The sequence below is a fragment of the Xyrauchen texanus genome, chromosome 13, assembly GCF_025860055.1.
Source record: "Xyrauchen texanus isolate HMW12.3.18 chromosome 13, RBS_HiC_50CHRs, whole genome shotgun sequence".
Classification (NCBI taxonomy): domain Eukaryota; kingdom Metazoa; phylum Chordata; class Actinopteri; order Cypriniformes; family Catostomidae; genus Xyrauchen; species Xyrauchen texanus.
This window is the reverse complement of record NC_068288.1, coordinates 41,452,248-41,477,087: the sequence shown is the minus strand read 5'-3', so window position 1 is coordinate 41,477,087 and position 24,840 is coordinate 41,452,248. Positions and strand designations below refer to the sequence as shown.

The following is a 24,840-nucleotide window of genomic DNA, read 5'->3' as shown; positions in this document are numbered from 1 at the left end:
GGGTGAGAAACAGATAGTTTTTTACAATAAATTCTCTTCCCTGCTCAGTAAATCTCCACTTGAACTTTCACATTCTTTTTCTTCTGTTTTTGGTGATTCACATCCTTCATGCAAATCGCCCCCTACTGGGCAGGGAGGAGAATTTATGATAAAAATGACTTAAATATTTATGTGTTTCTCACCCACTCCTATCATATCATGTCTGAACACATGGAGTTATTTGGATTACTTTTACTCTCACTTTGTGGATTTTAGAGCTTCAAAATTTCAGCACCCATTCACTTGCATTGTAAGGACCTTGAGAGCAGAGATATTTTTTCTAGAAATCTTAATTTGCATTCTGCTGAAGAAATTCATACACATCTGGCATGCCAGGAGGATGAGAAAATCATGAGGATTTACATTTTTGGGTGAACTATCCCCATCCCTACAGTTGATATTGCCTCCGGTACATTCATCACACTGTAAAAGAAAAATCAGTTAAAAGTTCCATGCATCTATTGTGTACCGCATATTGTGGCAAATGTAGTAGGTCATCTGGCTATTTAATGTATACAAAATAAAATTCACATATTGCATTCAGCATAAATCCGGCAGAAATAGTAGGAAAAGTGCAGTAAATGTTATTCCAAACATTGCTTCTTATAGTCTCTCTAAGGAAAGTTTCCATAAATCAATGAGCAATAAAATATCAAATACATCAAAACCTAAAATGTTTTAGATACACATGATTTTAAAGTTGGGCATTACTTCCATTTTCTGGAACAGAAATTTGTATTTTGTTTCAATCATTTGCTTATTCAAAAGACATGAAGACGACAACGAATTTCAGTATTACATTTATTTCTCATTTTAAAAAGGGTTTCACACAATCAAAATATAAATACATTTGTCCCACACACAAAAGCCGCCGCCAAGACACGTTACAAAACACTTTCATACTTAATACCCAAACACCCACCTGCATTCATACTCATACACACACACCCTGGCCCCTGACTTTAGAGTTAAAGGTGCAATTACAAAAACATCTATTTCCACTGCAGCCTCTGTGTTTCGGTATTGTGTGCTTGACTATAAAAAAGGGTTCTTTTAGTCTTTTTCCAGTTTAAAAAAGGGTACCTCTTCTATTGGCCATGGACTGAGAAGCAAATTTGATCAAATAAACTGTACATGTTTGAATGAATACAAAACTGCTGGTTTAGTTTGCCTAACTCTGCAGACAGTGTATAAATACATGCAGGAAAATACTGGTTCGTGATCCAATGAGAATCACAATTTTCAAATCAACCAATGACTGACTTATAGTGAACAAATGATTCAAATCAACTAGAGTGAAAAACATTCGAAGGCCAACATTTTCAAAGGAAAGCTTTGATTTTCAGTGGTAAACAACTGATACTCAAATGTACCACTCATTAAATAAGTTCACAATCCATACGATCCTCCAAAATATAGTTGGCCAGTGTCTTAGTCGCAGGCTCCTGTGCTTGTTTAGCGAGAGGGCTGTGTTGATGGACACTTCTCTGTGGCCACAAACAGAAACAGTCTGGGGTTTTAATTGTGGCATCTTTCCTTTAACACACAGAGGTTTCCATACACATTCATGCACTGAATATGTTCGTGTGGTGCTAGGATGCTTTGCCCAGCTCGATTTTCTTCTGTATGGCTTTTGCTGAGTGGTATATCAAGGAGTCAATGAGTCCAGCAACTAAAGGAACATAAAAGAAACAACAGGAGGTTAGATTAGTGACATCTGTTTCAGGAGATTTTATCCCAAGTGGTCAGCCAAGACAAGTTGCCATTTAAAACTGGTATTAAAAAGCTAAAAGTGTGTAATTTTATGAAAAAGACGTAGGCACAATTTCTATTTATCTACAAAATGATTTTCAATAATGAAACACACAAGCCAAACTTGAATTTATGTTTCTCGTGATTTAAAAAAATAAATTATTCTAAAGGCTTACGCATGGTGGCTGAGAAGTGCACCACGCAACCAAATAAAAACACAATGGAAATAAGCCACAACACAATTAAATTAAGCCACAGTACAACAGAAAAGCCACAACACAATCAAGCCAAAACACAGTGAAATTAACAGAAAATAAATATTTTTAATGCACTGTATTTTAAGTCGTGTGGCAGTCTGACTCAGCACATGCAAGTCACTACATGCAAGTGTTCCATCGTCAACGCGTCAAGACCAAAAGTAATTTTTAAAGCTATAAAAGTAAGTATCTAACAACTGCCAATGTATTGGAAAGATAGACAGATATTCATGAATAACATTTTCTTTCGAGTTTCACAGATGAAAGAAAGTCATACAGCTTTGGAACGTCATGATGGTGAGTAAATGATGACAGAATTTTCATTTTTCTGTGAACTATATATTTTTTAAGTTGCTCTTTGGGCTTCATTTTTTCTGTTAGTGCAAAGTAGGCAGTAAATCTACATTCATTCATTCAGCACAAACATTTCTGTGAAAACCGCTCAAGTACAGACCACTGAATGGAATCTCACCTGTAAACACACCACCTATAATAGCACACACTCCTGTTAAGAAATGGGTGAAAGACCTGAGGAGGCAAGCACATAAAAACTTCTTTTACTTACGGGATCAAACATTCAAATCATTCCATCCATTACAATTCATCATATAACTAGATTTTCAAAGCCAAATGTACACATGATTTATTTTAAACTTAGAAATTCAATAAGATATGTGACACAAATAATAGATTAACAGGTTTATAAGCATTACCTCTGCTTCTCTGTGAATTTGACCATCATTGGTGACAGCTCATAAAGAACAAACATGCCAGGCAAACCCTGATCTCCAATCAGCCCATTGGCTACTTTTTCATGTCTTGTTACTGAAAACTGGTTTGTTTTAACCACCTAAAGAAAAACACATGGTTTCAACAGAGGTGTGAAATTCTTTCTGTATTAGCATCCCAATTAAACATCATCTCCCACCTAATCAACATGTCTCAAAATAATAAATAAAGAAAATAACTATGGGTGTATAACTTACATAAAGCTTACCATGGTAACTATAGTTTACGCCAAAATCTTTTATTTTTTTTCTCTCTGCAATTGTTTATTTTGTGGATGTCATTAGAGTCCATTACGAAGTTACCAATTTTGTTACCATGCTTAATTTTTTTCTCCATCCACTTACCTCTCCATCTCCTTTAACGTATATTGTTGGCACAATTTTGACAAAATACTGGTACATCATTGATGCTGTAAAGAGTGAAAAGGGACAGGTCAATATAAAATAAGGGTCCCCAGGGGTGTAGTTTCCAGGGGGGAGGTAAACCCCCAAATAATCAAAACAAGCAATTACAACCCCCCATATTTATACTATGAACAATGGAAACATGTAGATGCTTCATGCTGCAACCCCAATATTCAAGTAAAATCTACAACCTTGAGGGTTGAAAATGTTTGTCAGTTGAATCCATATATTTCAAGTTATTTAAACTACTTACATTTATGTAGCCCCAGCACTAACATAATAATTTAATGACATTTAATACTGTATATCAATGTACCGTGATATATGTATCTAATATTATCCCTGTTGAATAGTAATAGAAATAATGTTTGTATACAAGATCAGAGTAAAACGTAACACATGAGTTGTTTCACATGGTACACATTTAAAACATATATATATATATATATATATATATATATATATATCACACACACACACATACATATATCAGTAATGTGGCTTTGGGATTTATATCACAATCTCTTGCAGTTCCTTTATGAACCGCTAGGATGTGAAAACATTATTGGCTCCACCAGTAAACGGCGCTGTAGCGCCCAAGAGCCCCAATATTCTCTGCTTGTACTTTGACACCACTTCCTCTCCAGTAATGGCGTCTCTGTGAAACAGACCTACAGCAAACGTTTGAAAACTACATCAGAAAACCAACTAATCGAGGCACTCGTATAGCGATTTGAGCAAGGTAATCGATCTATATTCACACACATTGCCGTTGCGCCCGCTGTACGTCGTGTTCTGCAGTTTGTTAAAGGCTAGACCTTGAGAACATGTAGATAAAACGATTAACGTGGAATACATTCTGTTGTTTTTAATTTAACCTTAATATTTCGCCATCTATACCTGACCAGCGTTAGAAAACAAACCGCTTTCGATTGTGTTCGTCATATTAACACTAATTTGCATTAAATGCAGCTGTCTGGTTTATCACATCTCCAACTGTATCTGATAACTGATAACACATTCAGAGCTATCTACAGTCCTGTGAAAACGTATTTGCTGATATATTGTATTTTACATAATAACTGCTTTAGATCTTCAAACAATATATAACATAAAACAAAGGCAACCGGAGTAAAAACAAAAACAGTTCAATTATATTATATATAATTATATAACTAACTGTTCCCTTAAACTTAATAGCTGGTTGATTCACCTTTAGCAGCAACAATTGCAACCAAACGCTTCCAATAACTGGAGATCAGTCTTTCAAAACACTGTGGTGTGGCCCACTCTTCTTTGCAGAACCGATTTAGTTCAGCCACATTGGAGGGTTTTTGAACATGAACTGCCTGTATAAGGTCCTGCCACAGCTTCTCAATAGGGTTCAAGTCAGGACTTTGACTAGGCCACTCCAAAACTTGGTGGACTTTCTCCTATGCTGTGGATCATTGTCTTTCTGCATAATCCAGTTGCAATTGAGCTTCAACTCAAGGACAGATTACCGGACGTTCTCCTTTAGGATTTTCTGGTAGAGAGCAGAAACATTTTCACACACGCAGAGTTGGTATTGGATAACTTTTTCACTTCAATAAATAACATTTTCATTTTAAAACTATATTTTGTTTACTCGGATGGCCTTTGTTTTAGGTTAGCTTTTGTTTGAATTTTTGAAACAATTTAGTTTGAGACATACACAAAAACATGGGAAATCAGGATGGGGCAAATACTTTAACAGCACCTATACAGCATACTTGTACATCTTGGGCGTGTGCAGCATTTTAAGAGCGTCGTAGCTCAGCGGAATCGAAACGAGCCCATTATTTCAAGAAATACTGTCTGGGTGGGAAACTCACTAGGTTTTGCCCTAAATTTGCCAACTAATGCTGTCTAGGTTGGTAGCTCACTAGCCCTGCATTTCAAATGGCATACATGATGCTTTTGTAGGGAACTTTGAAGGGAGAACAATAATTTCCAATAAAAATGACAAGTTCCCAATGACTTATTTTTAAGCACCACAATTTTTAGCACTCCAATTCTCTCGCAGTGGATGGTAAATATGTTTTCAAAGGGAACAGGGCTTCTGTATGAAACGCACCCTAGGTTTTCATACACAGCATGCATTTGTTCTCTTTTCAGATGCCAGTGTCAGTAGGGTCATACGGACAGGCTGCCCAACCCAGCTGTTTTGACAGAGTCAAGATGGGCTTCATGATGGGGTTTGCAGTGGGCATGGCAGCGGGTGCCATGTTCGGAACCTTCTCCTGTCTGAGGTATGAAAATTAGCAGCTGTCTTGTTCATTGTTATGAAATATATTGCTGATACCAACCAGTCTATAATACTTGCCCTCACAAATCTACCATGATTGTAGGATAGTAAAAACGTAGTTAGGCAGAAATCTTTTGGGGCGTGAGTGAATTGCCTTTATTACAACTATAGCAGTTGTATTTTCTAGATTTTGTATAAATACCATTGTATCAGGTTTCTATGAAACAAACTTTGATCCAACACTGGTGATTAGGAGCAAACCCTGGATTCACCTGAAGTTACCATGATCTTGCTACTAAAACTTCAGTTAAATGCAAAAACTATGGTGCATTTTCATTAGGGCCTCTATGTTCAGTTTCTCAGAGACTCACCATTACTTAATGACTTTTTGAAATGAGATTTTTTGTTAAAGGCATTCATTCTGTCTGTTGTTTTCAATCTAGGATCGGCATGAGGGGACGAGAGCTGATGGGAGGAGTTGGGAAGACAATGATGCAAAGCGGCGGCACATTCGGAACCTTCATGTCGATTGGGATGGGAATCCGATGTTAAAACCACACTGATTTCATCTGTCAAGTTACAGGACTTTGAAGCATTTCTAGATTCATCCATTTGTCACCATACTCACATTCGATGACACGGGTGTCAATAAAGACAATGATTAAAAACACTGCAGATTTTCCAGTAAATTTTTATCTCAGATTTAGTAGTTCATGATTACAGTTGTCTTCTCTCCTCTCATTGGCTTCCATTAGATTAAAATTAGATTGGAGGCACTGATGACATTCAGCACTGACCTTTCTGCTTTTTTAGTAAGGGTTGACTATGAAATCACCACAGAGGAGAGAAAGAAGGGCTCAAATCTTGTACTTGTCAGTAGGGGTGTCAACAGGGCTGAGAAACTATATTCAAATTTGTTTCACTGAAATACTGACAAAATGGAATTATATTAGAATTTAACGACATAATTTCAGGTAGGGGAAAAAAAAAATCTACAAGACATCTTTTTAAATAGACATTGTAGCCTACATTCACAAGAGGGTGCAACCAAACAGCATCATGTTGTAGTGATTGTTTATTTCAAAGAGCAAACCGTCTACACCTCTGTGGGCTGTTCACTCCGAACACATCCGTCTTTTTCCATGCAAGAATGCGCTAGATGGATGTCTTCAACAGATGTCGTGTCTCGTGTTTTTAATTTTTTCTCAACGTGTCAAGCAGTAGCGATGCATTTTTTTAGATGCTGTGTCAATTTAAAAGGAATTCAACCTTGAAAATCACATCACAAGCCACCCACATTCTGATTTATTAATTGCACTGCGCCTGTTTTAGCCTAAGAATGTAAGTCATCGTAAGTGCTAGGCACAAACCCAAAATTGAAATGCTCATTTTAGCATACGAATGAACGGTTTTATCTTTAATTCAACAAATTTGCGAATTTTAATTTGACAGCCATGCTTGTCAGGATCATTTCGGACAACACTGCAGCACAAGCTCTAGAGTTCACAGACTTTGTAGTCCAAAAATGAAATGGATTTTTGTTCAAGGATTAAAAAACAAAAACAAATGGCATGCACTTACCTTGAGGTGCTGCTATGTTAGTACCATCTAAAGGGTTCACGATTCCAGGATAATCTTTTCCAAATGAAAGATGTTTGATGAAATGTGTCATGTTGATCTATAGTCATACCAAGCAAATTTAGTTAGGTTTAATGTTGATAATACTAAATCAATTTTGGTTAAATGTTTGAAACAGAGACACGACTTACATTGTCAAGTCCAAAACTCTGCAGATCATGAACTGAAATTAAAGAAATGGATAATTGAACATTAATACAAAAACAAAATTGCACAATTTGACAATGCATCTCTGTAAAGCTGATAAATTAAGATTATTTTCAAAACAGGCAAAGCGTAATACGATAAGTGGACACAGATGTAATTGCTGATGAGAATCATGAAAGATTTACACTTAAGAAGCCACTGCAATGTCAAATCACAAATTAGACATTTAAAATGTTACATTCTAAATAACGAAATATGTGCAGAGAAAAGCAGATTAGCCAATATACTGATGTAGTAACAAGGTAAATTCTAACTAACTGTTTTTTATTTAAAGACTGAGTGGAAGACTTGTGGCTTGGAGAAACAAAGATTATAAAAATATAAAAGGTCAACTTACTTTCCACAGCATGCACTGCAGAAAGAAGAGAAAACAGTCACAAAATGGGTTTTGTTTTTGGAAAGCACAGATTTCAAGAGCAAATTTTGTGAACCCTGGCCCTTTAAATTCATTTCACAACTAAAGAAAAACTTGAAATGGCCAACCAAATTGTCTTCTGCCACAAGACATCTCTTTTTTTCTGTAGCATGGCCATACAAATGCTTGTTTGGCAGATAAATCCAGGGTCTTTTGACATTCTGTATTAATAAAGTATTGGATGTGCATATCAGACATTGGAAGAATAGCTTAATATGCATACCCATTGTTAGTTCTGTACCTTGTTACTTGGAAAGATTGTGAGCTTTAGTGTGAAAGGAAACCCTTTTGTCCCAAGGTAAAGACTTCCCAAAAAACATAAATTTAATTATTGAAACAGACTGATTTACAGCATCAATGATCTGAGACCATGCAACTGCAATGTAATGACGGCATTGAAAAATCAATAAGATCGTAAAGTCATGCTTGCATACAAAGACAGAATAAGCAAAGTTCAGACTGTTCATCACCCTAGAAATCTGTAATGCACTAACTTTCTGATAGCTGCTAAACCCTTAAACACTTTAGAGACATGGGACCACATTCCACCCCCAGTACTTCATCCATATTTTGGAGTTGTGCCTACACCTCTTTAGTATTCCTCAATATCTTATAAATAGTGTAACACAAAAAATGCAAAATTGCAATAATATAAAATACATTTAGAATGGTTTAAGTACCCTCTCTAAAGACCCAAATATGCAAGAGTTTTTTGGAAAATTACCATGCTTTTCAGAGTTAATATAAAGCTTTTATGATGGCTAAACTAGTAGATATCAGGTATGTAGGATGATGAACAGTTTAAGAAAAGGCAGTTAAAAAAAGCAAATAAAAAGACATGCATTGTGTATTTTTGAAGGAAATACAAATGCAGATCTTATGATGTTTGCGATGCACCAAACCTGTCATTATGCACCCCTTTATGAGTTGCTGGCTATATGCAAAGTGAAGCAAGCTATCTGGTTTGATGAATATCGGCACACTTTTTTTTTTGGAGGAAAAATGAATAACAAAACGTCAAAGGTTTTGTCTTCAAGTAGGCAAATGGACTGTAACTAGTAAGCAACATGCCTTTGCTTCAGACCAGAGAGCTTGGAGTTGTATCGTGCTGCACAAACTTGAGTTATTACCATGTACATGAGACTGCTGAAAACTCTTGCCAGGGGCAAAATGGAAATTTCCTGCCACCTGTAGAAAGTAAAGGGAATTTTGTTTGGCTTATTCCCATCTTGATAGACCAACTTTATACATTAACTTGAATGTGATTATAAGTAACTGACAAAAACAAAACAGATTCAGAAATCAATTACTTGACGGAAGTTCAAAGGATTTGCATGCATAGGTTACCTTATTAACCTCCAAATAGCCATAAACCTGACATCCCTCATTCTTCTGCTCCTGCATCTTCTGGCTAAAGCCCTCTCTTTTACACTGCTCAATGGTGTCAGGAGTCTTGAACGCCCAGCCACGCCGCCGATATGCCTCCCGCACATCATCACAGGTATTACAACACCTGCAGACAACCAATAAATAATTGATCAGCCAGAATTATGGCTAAAAGGGATGAAGACATTTTTTAAAGAAGTTCAAGTTGGCAAATTCTCTTAAAGAGACTTAAAGCAGTTGTAAATAATAGTTAAATGCCATGGAGGAATTTTCTACTACTAGATACAGTCTTTTTAATTAGCCCAGCAATTATGAATTTGAGCAGCTATCTTCACTATTCAAGTGTCAGTGTTTAACTACATAGATCTCAACCTTAGCCTGTAATAAGGCCTTTAGAACCTGTTCATGCCAGTAGACAGACCTGTTCTGTCAGGTCTAGAATACCTCAACTGCTCTGTTTTAGTTAGTGTATTGTCAGACAGAGGAACAAACTCACTTTAAATCGTCAGTTTCAGCACCATAACAGCTCTCACAGCGGTCAGGATCAAGCGTACTGGGGTCAAAAACCTCTTCCTCATCTTTGCCTAAAACTGCACCAAAAGCAATGGCATGGACAGAGTCAGGAATACTGGTAAAGCCAATATACAGAAAGTATTAATGAATGATATATTGGGTGTGAAGGAACCAAAGGAGGAAAACTGTTAAATAACTGATAAATAAGCGAGTTACTTAATTACGAGAACTTTGCTAATCATAATCATCTGTATGTAGCGTTCTGGTATTATAGATCTGAATGACATATTCCCTGTATTAAAAGGGATAGTTCACCTAAAAATGAAAATTCTCTCATAATTTACTCTCATGCCATCCCAGATGTGTATGACATTCTTTCTTTGGATGGCTTCAGAAGACCTGGATTAAACCCCTGGAGTCTTATGGATTACTTTTATGCTGCCTTTATGTTTTTTTTGGAGTTCAAAATTTTGGTTACCATACATTTGAATTGTATGGACCTACAAAGCTGAGATATTCTTCTAAAAATATTCCGTTGAGTTCAGCAGTAGAAAGTCATACACATCTGGGATGGCATGAGAGTGAGTAAATGATGAGAGAATTTTCATTTTTGGGTGAACTATCTTCTAATGACAAAATGCAAGTGTTTGGTAACTAAATAGATGGACTTTTTTGTGAGTCTATAAGGCATGAAACAATTAATTTGAAGTTTTTCACATTTGCTCTTTCAGCATCTTTCAAGAAGGACAATTTGTTCTGCTCATAGCGTGTTCATACACACAGTGTGTGTTAATGACACGCAGTGACACAAAGGAGGAGATGCACGCGTACTATATTTCAGAGGAGTAATACAATTATGAAACGGAAGGTTTTGCTTTAAGAGAATTAAGGGTTCATGGGATTCAAAGACCATTAAACCAACGTGTGAAAGTGAAGAAATTAGGACAGAAATATCTTCCTATTGCATAATACAATATAATTTTTTAAATAAAAGTTAAATAAATAAATATATATATATAAAATAAAATATAGAAGTTCCAAAACAACTGTGTAAATGCCAAATCTACCAAAACTAAACTCCAAAATGAGATTTTTTTTTTATATTTAAAACATCATTTTTTAACGCCTTAAAATGAAATCATTCCCCATTTTATCATTTCATTTATATAATTGTTAATACGAGTTAAAGTTAAATACGAAATATGACAATTAATAGTGAGAGCCCTAAAAGAAACAATTAAATTGTCCAAATTGACATTTATTTGACAATCTTCAAACACATTTCATAATAGTGAGAGCCCTAGGTTTCATCAAGCACTTGATACAATGATACTGACCATGTTGTTCGGCCTCTGTTGCTACAGGTTGGCCCTCTTTGTCGAGTCTCTGTTTAAACAAATTATGCTCCACATCTAGCTGCTGTTCTCCTGCTACATCCATGGCATCAATACTCAGATCTAAAAGACCAAAATCACCAAAGGTCAAATAACACAATTCTCGGACTGTAAACAAACACTTAATTGAGCTGCACGCGGAACGTAACATCTAGAGTAATCTTAACCTATATGCTAAATTGTTAATAATCAAAAATAGGCTAGGACATGGCGTATAGACATTCTTGTATAGTGATACACTCATTTACACCACACAATGTACAAGGAACCATTGACTTTCGTCTAGACACATAGAATTCTACCATATTTATCTATAGATATGTCAGCACGGTTGACCTACCCAGTTATATAGAAAACAATGTTTACTTACAGGCACATGGCATATGTGGAAATATAACATCAATGTTGATTCTTAGCTTGTCTCCTCTAGAGGTGTCTACAAATAGTTCTGGATAAACCTATGAGAGACAAAATAGAAACAATTAACTGCACACACAAATACATATATAGTACATTTATGTGTCTAGATAGTTAAATGATTCCAACATAAAATACATTATAAATTATGCACATGTTTCTGTACAGCCATGTTCCCACCTCCTTAGTTAGATAATACTGCAGCTCAGAGAAGAACAGAATCAGCATAATGAGTCCACTGATGATGGTCACTATAAGTGAACAAAGAAGGAACATATGTATTAGGACACAACTTCAAATTTTTACATAAAACTGTCCTGCATGGCATTCAATTCACAGTCACCTCAAACATGACTCATATCTCATAGTTTCGATTAAATGAGTTTATGGGGACCACTGACACTTTACATTCAAGCTACTATGCTAAAATATCCACTTTGTTCCATTTAATTATGTAATTATATGAACATATTTTAAGACTTTATGTTAAACAGCAGTTCAGTACTGTTTACTCCCCACGAGCACTGTCTGTATGAATGACGCTCACGGTGGATTAATAACACTCACCTGTCGCTCCGCCACATGTTTTGATCCTAAAATCGTCAAGAGTTTTAGGATACGCGTCAAACTGTTTAAGTTTATTTAACGCATCCATTCTCCCTCTCTTGCGGCGGTAAAGCTAGCCGTCACTAGTGGTGGCCGCTTTCGAAACACTGCTTCATAGAGCTTCGAAACCTTTATGAATCATTTGTTTCGAAGCAATGCTCCGGAACCGTATCAAATTGACCGAGTCACGTGATATCTTCAAACGACGCTTCGTTACGTCAAACTGTTCGAAATGTTTCGCGGTTACTTTTGAGTATAATATACACAGATCAGTGATAATATACCACGAATTTGCTACAGTTATGGGAGCTACTTCATCTGGTTTTTGTATGCTTTTTAAACAAACATATTAATTGATGAATAAATAACAGTCGCTCCTTTATTAATTTTGGTATTATCCATCTGTATCATCTGCTTTACTGAAACCAAAGGAAGAACTTTACAGGCGTGGCAGAAATAATGTCCTCAAGGAATAATTTCAGATTGGAATAAGCTATTTGATCATAAAAAAAAATTGTGTTTGTGAGAAAAAAATAAAGAGAGACAGAGATTTTGTGAAATTTAAAGAGATTTGTTTGTTTTACAAAATGTAATTTAGAATTGCAATTGTAGTAATTAAAGTAGTGGTATTTGCCATGTGATTATGAGCACTTGATGTGTGAGTTCGAGTCGCATTTTGATCAACTGGAACTTGTTACATAATCGTTTCTTTTATAAATGATTATCGCACAATCTGTTAAAGAATAAAACAAAGTGTTATTTTAAGAATAAAAATATATATTGTTTGGTATTTAATTATTTTTTTAAACAGTAAAAGGCCAACTTATATAGTCATAATATTCTGCAAATATTTTAGATCTGTTTATTCCAGGATATTGTAGACAACATTAAAAATATATAACAAGTACAGCACCGCAGTAAATGCACTTTAATGCACTGAATCATTGTAGCATTGTCGAGTTCTCATTGTGTTTACACGACTGTGACCAGCAGATATCCTCAGCGTGCGGCGTCTCGAGCGCTTCGAAACAGTGAATCATTTTGCAAAGCAATTGGTTCAATTGACTCGAAGTTTCGGAAAGCTTCGTTTCTGCCATCACTAGCTGTCACTTCGAATTCCAGTGACCCCTTTCCGGTACACACCGGAAGTGAATAAATGCCCTCGGCCAATCAGATTCCACCGCGTTGCGGGTACCTGTTCTGTTTTATGGCTACAATGGAACAATATTTAAACAATGTATATGTAATGATTGCATATAATTGCAATAATAATGCTCTTTAAATGTTTTTAATTTCGTTGATGTGCATTTTAGAAACATTAATCAACAGTTTTTCACCTAACTTCACAGAACAGTACAATTATGAAAAAATATCCAAGTGTCTTTCAAGGCAAGTCAGTCCCCTCGGCGGCCAACTTTGGAAAATAGCAGGCTGGGCTGCTATTTTCTATGAATAGAAGCGGCATAAAATTACAGCTCCTCTCTACTTGAAGTCCGAAATCTTCAAAATGGTTGGTTAAGATTTCGATCAAAGAACATTTTTAAAATCAGCAGTAAAATCTGACAACGGCGGTATTATAAAATGTGCTTCTTTAGCTCAAGTCACGCTAAAAACGCTATTTTGTTTTTCAAGCTGGTTCGGCTAAAGCGCATGCCCGCCCTCGAGTTGACTGGCAGGCAATCTAATTTATCTAAAAGGTGATTTACTCTTTAAACTTTAACCTGACATTCTTTTCAACATCCATTGTCCGTTCCAATTTGTAGTGGTCCGTCTCGGGCTATATAGTCTCAGTAAATACTCAACAAAGTTTGCAATGTTACATTTGATTATTCTCTGTCGTGATGCTTAATAAAATCCAATCTCATTTAAATAGATTTTTAAAATGCCCTCCTGTTGAAGTAATTATCTACACTAAAATAAATTGTCATGGCATTCCTTGAAGTACCATGTGTGTTGTACCATGCAATATAATGTATATTAAGGTCATCATAATCCAAGACAAGATTGCTGCCTTCATTTCTATTTTATATTGGATGAACGAACGATTGCAACACTTACATTCAATTTATATTATAATTTTCAATTTGTCATTTCAATGTAGTTTAGTTGTCATTTTCTCAGTGTTTTCTAGTTTCAGTTTAGTTAGTTTTTATTATTATTATGGCTGGCAAAGCTAAAGCGTTTACTGATAACATTTAAAAAATGTCTAACTTCACTAAAAGGTCAGTCTTGTGTTACCTCTATCTAGTGGCACTTTCTTGCTTAAGGTAGATTGTAAATGTTTAAAATCTTATAATATTGGGTGATGGTACAGTTGAACTTGATCCCCATTATATCCATATGTATTTCCTTAAATACAAAACAATTGTGACTGAACCAACCTTTGAAAAGTAAACAGTTAACTTTATGAGGTTTCAAATATATAATTTTACATCAGGACATGTGGCAGAGCTCATTTCTTGACCACAGGAGGGGAAAACAATATTAAAGAAAAATGACAGAAATTTGAGGCAAATCTTTTTAAGGTCAAAGTGTATAAGAAAAGTTAAAAAAACATGGCACGTAATTTTTTAGATATCTATAGATTACATTTTCCTTCTGTGACTGTCCCACGTTACCAACACTGCCTGAAAAAAATATTGGATTAGATTAAAAGAGGATCTCCAAAATTTCTACTTACCAGTATTAAGTTTTTCTTAATTTTTTCTTTTTTCTTGCAATAAAATCATCAGCTAAACGAATAAACAATTAAACAGAAAAAACGAGTTCAAACTGTACGATTCCTTAAGGATTTAATTAGGGTGTACCAGCTTTATTAAATATTTACACAACAAAGTGTAGATAATCTACTGTAAAGACAGATCTCACAAATCACAAGAAGGTTGCGCTTGTATTTTTGACTTTTCCCTTTCATTCAAATAATATTTATTTTACAGTAAAACACAAAGGTTGTCTCAGGTCCCACTCCCCAAGTCCTTTAGGAAGAAAGACACCAAAATGATAGGATGTCCAGCATTTTTTCTCCCAAATTAAAGCAACCATATCACGATGCATCAAACACTCTGAAAAAGATCGGACAATCGACAATCAGGTTGTTACGTTGTGTCAACGCCTGGTGAAGGCAGCGGGGTTTGGCGTTATTTGGGAGGCCTGTAGGCGATCTTTCTGCTCTTGAGCACAGACCACCTGTGCCTCTTCATGTAGTAGACCAAGGGAATAAGGACAGAAGCACCCATCAATAGCTGCAGAGAGAAGGAAAGAAAGAGAGTAAGCTCTACAAGTTTCCATTAAAAGTATATGTCAGGTCTATTTCAAGGTAAGCTCAATAGACAGCATTTGTGACATGATTGGATTTACAACAAAAAGTTATTTCAACTCAATATGTAAAAACAATGGAAGTATTTGGTGCAAGGCACTGCACTGGGATGGATAAAATAGACACTGTTTCAAAACTATAGCCATAGGGGCAGGCGATTAAAGAAAATATATGTAGTGTGATATTCTTAAAAGTTTTGGTCGATAACTATATATCACAATAGACACTATGAAAATTCAGAAAAGAAAAATAATATAATACTGAACCTTCCTTTTTTATTTAAAGGAATATTTCACTCAAAAATGAAAATTCTCTCATCATCATTTACTCACCCTCATGACATCACAGATGTGTATGACTTACTTTCTTCTGCAGAACTCAAAGATTTTTAGAAGAATATCTCAGCTCTGTTGGTCCAAATAATGTAAGTGAATGGTGACCAAATCTTTGAATCTCCAAAAAGCACAAAAAGGCAGCATAAAAGTTATCAATATGACTCCAATGGTTTTATCCACGTCTTTTGAATTGATCCAATTGATTTTTTATTGTACATCTTCCCATTACAATCTTAAGGCATGATCATGAATTCAAGCTCGATTACACTTCCTACTGCTAGACACATTCGCAGAGCACTAGGAGGTGTAATCAAGCTTGAAACCATGATCACCAAGGAGACTGCTGATTTAGAAGTCAAGATAATTCACTTGGATTGAGAGGACCAACGGAGCTGAGATATTATTCTAAAATCTTAATTTGTGTTCTGCAGAAGAAAGAACGTCACACATCTGGGATGGCATGAGGGTGAATAAATGATGAGAGAATTTTCATTAATTTTCTAGATTCTAATGAACAAATATAATGAAACAAAAAAGATGTGTATTAAATGTTCTTGAAAATTTTTTCTACATGAACTATCGTACAGATGTAGGTAAGTTTGCAACAATAATTAGCCATCGGCCTCAAAGTAGGTGGAGCTCAAGGTCACACCCACCGAAGACTGTTAAGCAGCCGGTAGAAAGTTTTCCTGAAAGCAGTAATGAACCACCGAAACAAACTCAACACCTCTGTTTTGGTCAGATTTTGTTCTGAATGACATCACACCCACTCGTTCTTCTATTTCATACAAAGCATACCGGGGCCTTTACATTTGACCTTATATGGCAAAAAATATATAGCTGTACAATGAAATGGGGAAAGAGCAAACCTTCAGTCCCATTCGTTTGCGTTGATCATGTTCTGGCTCTGCAGCCCACCTCAGGAAGGTGCAGACATCTTTAGCAACCTGGCTCATGGTGGCAGGTGTTCCTTTGGAGGAGGATTTCTTGTTAAATGACCAATGGCATGTATAACTTTCTAGAAATAAAAGAGTGCGTATAATACAGATTTTCTTTATATTAAACTCACCATCATCATATTCTAGCACCTCGTTGTAGATAGGTGGCGCCATTCCAATGGCCTGGCCCGGGAAATAGGGGTTGTAATAAAGCCCCTCTCGCAAAGATACACCAGCCGGAGGATCACAGTAACCAGTCAGAAGAGAGAACACGTAATCTTCACCACCATGCCTGAGAGAGATAGAGTGATAAAGATACACATTATAAAAGTTATGTAGTAGTTACAAAACTTTATAACTGAGACTAAGATCCAGTCTGAGAAAGGAGAAAAACAGAAGTATGATAATAATGAATCTATGAGTGTTCTATTCTGCACCCAAAAATGTAATCATTTATTGTACATTTTAATTTTCAAAGACAAAAACAACAGCATATGGAGCAGCATGCCAAGTTTCTGTTAGGATTTAGGTGCCAGAAATTCGGACAATGTGCCCATAATAAGAGAACTGCATAGAGATTTCTGATGGAAAGATATTCATTACCTAGCACTGATAATATAGCTGAGGTCAGGGGGCAGAGCTCCGTTGTTGGCAACACGGGCAGCCTCAGGGTTCGGGTAGGGTTTGGGGAAATAATCAGAGAGCTTTCCAGGTCGAGTGAACATCTCTCCTGTCTCATCAGGACCATCCACAACTTCAATCTGAATAACAGACAATAACAACATTATATGCAAGACCACTCGGATCCTAGACCCTTGAAAGATTAAGTAATTGCAGACTTGTAGATGTGTGTCAAATATACTTTGAATGGATCGGTTTGTTATTGTAATTACCAACATAACTGAAACGTTACTTTCAAACCTTAGAATACCAATGTCTTGATCTGTTAGTGTTGCAATTAGGCAATTAGGTATTATTAAAAGTAAAAAGTGAGCTCCTTTACCTCCTCAGCTAAAGTTTTGACCTCTGGCTCTGTATGTGAAACTCCCACCAAGTTACGGAAGGCCAGGTACTCCATACTGTGGCAGGCCGAACACACCTGCTTATATACTTGGTACCCACGACGAATACTGAAAAACAAATTCATTGTACCATTAGTTAACTCCTAAATGCTTTATATGTACCCAACCTGCACAAGCCACAAGTGAGAAGAAATATACAGACCTTGCAAGCACTCTGTTGATATATTCTCTTTTTAAAAGAATAGTTCACCCAAAATATTTAATTCTCTCATCATTTACTCACCCTCATGCCAACCTAGATGTGTATGATTTTCTACAGCTGAACTCAAATGAAGATTTTTAGAAGAACTTCTATTATATGGTCCATATAATGCTAAAGTTAATAGGTGCCACAATGCTGAAGCTCCAAAAATCACATAAAGGCATCATAAAAGTAATCCAAGAGACTCCAGTGTTTAAATCAATGACTTCAGAAGTGATATGATAGGTGTGGGTGAGAAACCAATATTTAAATCATTTTGTACTATAAATTCTCCTCCCTGCTCAGTCAATCTCCACTTTCACTTTCTCTTCCATATTCTTCTTCTTTTGCTTTTGGCGATTCACATACTTCATGCATATCGCCCCTTACTGGGCAGGGGGAAGTATTTCTAGCAAAAAATTACTTAAATATTGATGTGTTTCTCACCCACACCTATCAAACCACTTCAGAAGACATGGATTAAACCACTGGAGTCATATGGATTACACTTATGATGCCTTTATGTGCTTTTTGGCACACATTCATTTGCATTTTATAGACCTACAGGGCTGAAATTCTCTTAAAAAATATTCATTTGTGTTCTGGAAAAGAAGGTGGGGGTGTAATTAATGCAGTTAATGCAGTATTAATTTTATTTCACTACCTAAAACTACCTAAAACCCACAAGCAGGGAGCCAGGTGTGCCGTGTCTCTTTGCATCATCCGAAAATGTTCACTCACTCTCATCTGAACCAGTGTCAAAAGCTAAACCGCTCTCGAGAGACCCAGTGTATGCAATAAAGACTGAACAGCAGCCAGAGAAAATAATATTATACTTTTGAAACAGTGAGTACTTTAATGTTCAAAAATGAACATTCTCATGTCATGTTTTTGTTGAGAAAATCAAGCATATCCATGTGCTCAGTGAACTATTCTCATTTATACACACCAGTTTAATTGATGGAATGTCCCTCCGCTAGCAAAGTCTTTCTCGGATGCCATGTTTGTTGTTTACAAAAGCGTCGTGGGGATTTCATTGCTATGGGGATGCTGCTTTCTGAGGAGCTGAACATATACGAGAGTAAAGTGTACACCGCTTATCCAGTACATTTAAACAGGAACCCAGCTTTCTCAGAGTAAGCCACATTCTCACAATAACCAGCTTTTCAGGTGTTCATCGGAACGTACTGACAGAACCGTTTGCTTAACAAATGTGATCAACATGTGTCCACACTCAACAGTGCCACATTTTTAGTTTGTGTGTTCTAGATTTAAGATGCATCTCACTGTATATATGGTCAGCAAAGCAAAACTTTGCGAAATTCGAATAGTATTTTTACTATTCAAATAATTTTTGCAGAACGAATATTCGGCTACTCATGCACATCCCTACCTAAAATAACAATAATTCAATATATATATATAAAAAAAAAAATTGTAGTTTGAAACATGGAAAAACTCATCTTGAGATCCCTGCATTCAGATTTGCGCTCTGTCAAGCTGGGTTTGAATGAAAGAACATGTTCTCTCATGTGGTTTGAATTGCTCTGATGGTAGGAATATTTCATATTAAGGTCCTGGGACGTGATTAATGGTATACATTTTTATAATTAATCACACTGAATTAACACCCTAAATCCTCAGCCTTAATCTGTACGTATAGTGTCTTGTAATGCATTGGGAATGTACACTTAAAGGAATATTTGGGGATCACAGAAAGTTTAGCTCAATCGACAGCATTTGTGTCATAATATTGATTACCACAAATATTAATTTAGACTTGCCCCTCTTTTTAAATAAAAAATAAAAAATCTGCGTTACAGTGAGGCACTTACATTGGAAGTTAAGACAGGCCAATTTTTGAAAGTTAAAATACTCACCGTTTCAAAGGTACAGCCACAAGACATAAACATTATGCATGTTAACATGATTTTAGTGTGATAACATTGCTTACTAACCTTTTCTGTGTTATAGCCAATTTTACAACTTCATTGCCATGATGATGTAATGTCAACAGACCCTAAAATGACTGTAAAAATGACAATTTAAACAACTTTACAGCTCAAATAATGCATAAGTTTTAACAAAATCATGTAAGTACTTTTATTAAATTATAAGCTTTGCATTGCTTTTAAATCCTCCAAAAAATGGCCCCCTTCACTTCCACTGTAAATACCAGACTTTTGCTTTTTTTTAAAGAAAAGGAGGGACAAGTCAAGTCAAAACTAATATTCCTTTATTGTATCCACCCATTTGCTCCTGTTAAAAAAATCTCACTGGAAAATGGCAGAACTTTTAATAACAGCATGTCCACTGATTTTATGGCATGTAAACATGTACATTTATCAGATATTTATACCTGTAAAAATGTGTCTCATATATAAAAATGTTTTTTTTTTTTAAAAATGCACATATTAAAATAATACAAATAAATGACGACTTGCCAATTTCTAGCAATCTCTTTGAGACAGAGTATAAATTAAATATATTTATGATTATATTTTAATGTTTATGTAATGTATTATGATTAATCGCAGTTATTCAAAGAAAACTGCAAATATTTAGTTTTTTTTAATTCATTTTTTTATAATGTATTCACAACCCTAGTCCAAATCCTTTTGGTTTTCATTTTGAACAGTAAGTCGATGAGTTAATCATTCAAACCTAACAAACGTATTTTTTTAAATCTGTTTTACTTTGAAATGTGTGATTGAGCTATCTTGCTTTAAAAGAAATGCCACTTTGTTTGACATTTCGTTATCTAAAACATCAGCATTCATACCTTTTAAATGTGGTGCAAGTGTCCAAATACATTTTGAGGCCACTTTCATTCGTCTGACAGATCTTTTTATGAGGCTAATTCATTAATTTGTGGTTCTAAAGGTTTTATGTAAGTTTGTGCTCCCTGGTCAGACAGTATTCTCTAGCGGGATGTGGTACCTGGCATGGTCGAGGGAGGATAGCATGCCATTGTGGCTCCAGGGGTATGAAGGTGGGTGTAGCTCCAAATCTGAGGCTTTGACAGACTGTTGCAGCATTAGAGCCAGACCCGCTCCTCCTGTCGTCAGAACCCCAATCGTGGTCAGGGCGATCTTCTTCCCCTTCGGCAGGCTAGCAAACGACATGTTGGCCTGCAAAAAAATAGGTTATATAAATATGCAAAAATGTATTTAACAGTCCAGGTATATACAGAGGTCAACGGAGAATGGCCAAGTTGGCTTGAGCTGACAAAGTCTGCGGTAACTCAGATAACCACTCTGTACAATTGTAGTGAGAAGAATAGCATCTCAGAATGCTAATTTGAGATATGGGTTGGCGCTGTTTTGGTGGCATAAGGTGGACCTACACAATATTAGGCAGGTGGTTTTAATGTTGTGGCTGATCAGCGTATAAGTAAGAAGGAAATAACAGTACACACAGTAGTCCAGTAACCATGGATGGCATGTCCAATTTGCGATTGCATTTTCGGAATTTTGTGAATTACACGTGTTTATTTGCAAATGTTATATATTAGAAGTTCTATTGATATTTGCCTTTTATCATTATAAAAGAAAGATAAAATTGACAGGGAACTGCTGAGAGAATTGAACTATTTCTTTAACTTGTATTAGACAAATCAGGACTATTATCATTCTAATAGACATTTCTTATCAGCTATAGTCAGCTTGGGAAATGAGCTAGTCAGTAAAATAAATAGCTGGCATGTACTTATATAATAACATGATATGAATGTATGAACATTACTCATGTGTTAAAAGGCTTAAGTGTCAGGTCTGTGATGTAACCTTAGTAAAAAGTCTTTCTTCACTTTCACATTCACATCAGGCATCTGACTGGATATGCATTTTAATCCAAAGGTAAAGCTTTCCTCAACAATACCTCTAATTAGATAGATCATATGTGTTTTGACACTAATATAAAAGCACAAATATCATAATGCGAATGCAAACCCGGCATCAGCTGCTGTGACCTTGCTCTGGATAATACGCTTCTATAACGCCGGACAAGTCAATGAATCCAGGCGGATATTCCCATAATAAAGACTCCAGACTCTGCGAAACAGAACGAACAAGTAGGTATATCTGAATTTGTCTATACCTGAGGAGTATGAAAGGATTTGGATGTGTTGAGGAGGGTTCTCCCGGTGCCAGAGAACACAACCACACGGAGCGCCGCCATGTTCTTGACTCTGCGGGTCCAGAGACGCTTCCACCGGATGACAGCAAGACTGCCCCCCCTCCCCTGACAGAAAATTACACAAGCTCTTACAAAACATAAAAATGGTGTCATTAAATCCTATATGTTTGCAATTTATTTGGAATATATTTAACGTGGATAGCAAAAAGGGTCCTTTTTAGGTCAGTGGTGCTGTTTTATTTTAATTGCGTTTTGTTTAACGTGTGATTAAACTATATTTATTGTTATATGGAGCCACCTAGACGTTGGAGGTGTGCTTAAAGGAACAGCTCACCCAAAAATGAAAATTTGCTGATAATTTACTCAGACAGGTCATCCAAGATGTATATGACCTTCTCTTTTCATTAGAACAGGATTTAATATTTTTAGGAAAGTATACCAGGTTTTTAGCTTCATCCAATGCAAGTGAATGGACACCAATTTTTGATGGTCTAAAAAGCACACTTGGTCAGCATCAAAGTAATCCACACGACTCCAACTGATCAAGTAATGCCTTCTGAAGTGAATCGATACGTTTGTGTGTAAAACTAATCGCTAATTAAGTAAATTAGCATTTTGGGTGAACTATTTCTTTGATCCGAGGCTTAGAATCTCGATAAATTCATAAAATGAATTTTCATATTAATTATAGTAGATGGTCTCTTTTAGTTTTTATTAAATATTATTTTTATTTGGGGGAAATTTTACCTTAATATATTGCCTTAAAACAAATCTTATTTTAAAACATTTTTATTTATTTATTTATTTGTGTAATTTCTTGTTGTAATTGTGGTTTTGGAGTAAATATTATTATTATTATTTTATCAATAATAATAAATATAGCTGCAAGCAGCGTTGACAGGGCCAAGCACCAGCATAGCAATCACTGCACAACACTAAGCACAACCCAAAGAACACTTAGAATACATATTATACACACAACAAACTAACACCAACTCACATCTTGCCTCAGGGCAGGATCAAACCAGCAACCTTCAGTTTAACATTTCATGGCTCTAACCAATGCTATATATATATGTGTGTGTGGAGGACAATTTTGTAGGTTACAAACTGGTAATTACAAGGGTATTATGATATAAATGTGGTTTATGAGGACATTTCTAGTGTCCTCATAATTTAAACAATGTTTTATTGAAAATATAAAAATGCAGAAAGTTTTTTTGTGAAAATGTAAATATGGAGTGGTGGTGGTGTAGTGGTCTAAAGCACCTATCTGTTAATCAGAAGGTCACTGGTTCGAGCCCCACAGCCGCCACCATTGTGTCCTTGAGCAAAGCACTTAACTCCAGGTTGCTCCAGGGGAATTGTCCCTGTAATAAGGGCTCTGTAAGTTGCTTTGGATAAAAGCGTCTTCCAAATGCATAAATGTAAATGTAAATTCATGGCAATACCATGATATTTTTGGTAGTATGGTTGTTACTACTTTGATTCTGACAGTGAAGAGATTTTGATTTGTTCAGTATTAATAATAGATAACTTGGAAACTAGTAACTACTATTACCATAATAAATCTATGTAAGGACATTTTTTTAACCAAAACTGCATTGGGACATTGATAAATATTGTGATACTGTATTCATTCCTGTAGATGGCAGTTTGCAACAACGTGAACAGGCAATCCCCTCAAAGCACCAATACAGCTGTGTGAGGTTATTAGAATTTTAATAAAAGAGTACAACAGTACACTTATGAGTGACGTCTATTATACATCAACGTTAACATTTAGTTGTGCTCTATACTGTTACTACTATACTACTATATACTACTATAATTTAAGTGCTATTATCGAGAATAATATCTGTGTTCCAATTATGGAGTTGACGTCATTTTTATGATGCAGTTTCTTAAGATCTATGTGCGTGCGTGTGTGTGTGTTTGGTTGTTTTATGTGGATCATGTTTATTAATGCAGCTGTCGAGAAATGAGATGCATCGTCAGGAGACCCTGGGCCTCTCATAGTTCTTGATTTATGGATGAGAGTGTGCAAGATATGCAGTGCACTCTTCACTCAGTTCTATTTGATTTATCAGCAGCTGATCTGAGAAGCATTCAAGGAATTGTTGTTTTTTGGGTTAATGTGAATGCCGTTCTTAACTGTAAAACATTAACTAAAAGGCAATGAATTTAAAACTTGATCCAAATTCTTCACTGTATCCTCGAGAATCACAAAACTGTCCCAACAAACTTACCTGTCACCACTTACCTTTGTAATATGGGGCCAAATCTCAAAAACCCAAGCAGCAAAGGGGCCCCAAATTGGCCACCTAGCCAAGATAAGCCTGTGGAAAATTGAACGCGTCCCATGGGATGGGAATGAGGCTGCTGGCAGCGAGTTCAATCAGGTACAGCAAACAAGTGCTTTCACTGGCCAGGCTTTGGAATTTTATATGGCTTTATCTGATTGTTTGAAAAAATAAAATCATTTTGATTCCAACTGACACTGACAATATAAGCAATGTCCCAAGCCTTGATATCACAATCGATTTCAATTGATACAGCCTCATCCTATCTGAGAATGAAAGTACACTTCAGGTTAGACATTATTAAAACATACTAAAATGAATGCACCCCATATTTCCGTGCCTGTAGGAATGGGATTGTATATCTTGATTCTGTAAATCTGTTTTTAAATTATTTAGGTAATGGCATGTTAATTTTCCGTGACTACTGTTTAATTTTTAAAATGAAAAGCCAGAAACTATGGATGT

The 24,840-nt window shown here is 35.8% G+C and overlaps 3 protein-coding genes across 4 annotated transcripts; 1 reads left to right on the top strand and 2 right to left on the bottom strand.

Annotated features, from left to right (window-relative positions):
- Window positions 1-832: 832 nt before the first annotated feature.
- Window positions 833-12,230, bottom strand: LOC127653960 (endoplasmic reticulum-Golgi intermediate compartment protein 3-like). 2 transcript variants are annotated; one of them, XM_052140843.1, is made up of 14 exons: window positions 12,045-12,230; window positions 11,658-11,728; window positions 11,431-11,518; window positions 11,004-11,123; window positions 9,650-9,743; window positions 9,115-9,280; window positions 8,898-8,955; window positions 7,690-7,704; window positions 7,277-7,308; window positions 7,089-7,185; window positions 3,182-3,246; window positions 2,762-2,898; window positions 2,521-2,576; window positions 833-1,711 (listed from the first exon to the last, which is right to left on the bottom strand). In XM_052140843.1, exons 1-14 carry the CDS (start codon window positions 12,130-12,132, stop codon window positions 1,632-1,634), a joined length of 1,167 nt encoding a protein of 388 aa, XP_051996803.1. In that variant the 5' UTR covers window positions 12,133-12,230; the 3' UTR covers window positions 833-1,631. The 2 variants fall into 2 exon arrangements, with proteins under 2 accessions (XP_051996803.1, XP_051996804.1); XM_052140844.1 differs by lacking the exon at window positions 7,690-7,704.
- LOC127653538 (reactive oxygen species modulator 1-like) lies at window positions 3,854-6,193 on the top strand. The gene is made up of 3 exons (XM_052140234.1): window positions 3,854-3,983; window positions 5,378-5,511; window positions 5,951-6,193. Exons 2-3 carry the CDS (start codon window positions 5,378-5,380, stop codon window positions 6,057-6,059), a joined length of 243 nt encoding a protein of 80 aa, XP_051996194.1. The 5' UTR covers window positions 3,854-3,983; the 3' UTR covers window positions 6,060-6,193.
- Window positions 12,231-14,557: 2,327 nt separating the features above from the next.
- On the bottom strand, window positions 14,558-22,164 carry LOC127654188 (cytochrome c1, heme protein, mitochondrial-like). The gene is made up of 7 exons (XM_052141256.1): window positions 22,034-22,164; window positions 20,876-21,066; window positions 17,676-17,802; window positions 17,276-17,433; window positions 16,804-16,964; window positions 16,604-16,704; window positions 14,558-15,325 (listed from the first exon to the last, which is right to left on the bottom strand). The coding sequence occupies exons 1-7, from the start codon at window positions 22,112-22,114 to the stop codon at window positions 15,221-15,223; spliced, it is 924 nt and encodes a 307-aa protein (XP_051997216.1). The 5' UTR covers window positions 22,115-22,164; the 3' UTR covers window positions 14,558-15,220.
- Window positions 22,165-24,840: the final 2,676 nt, after the last annotated feature.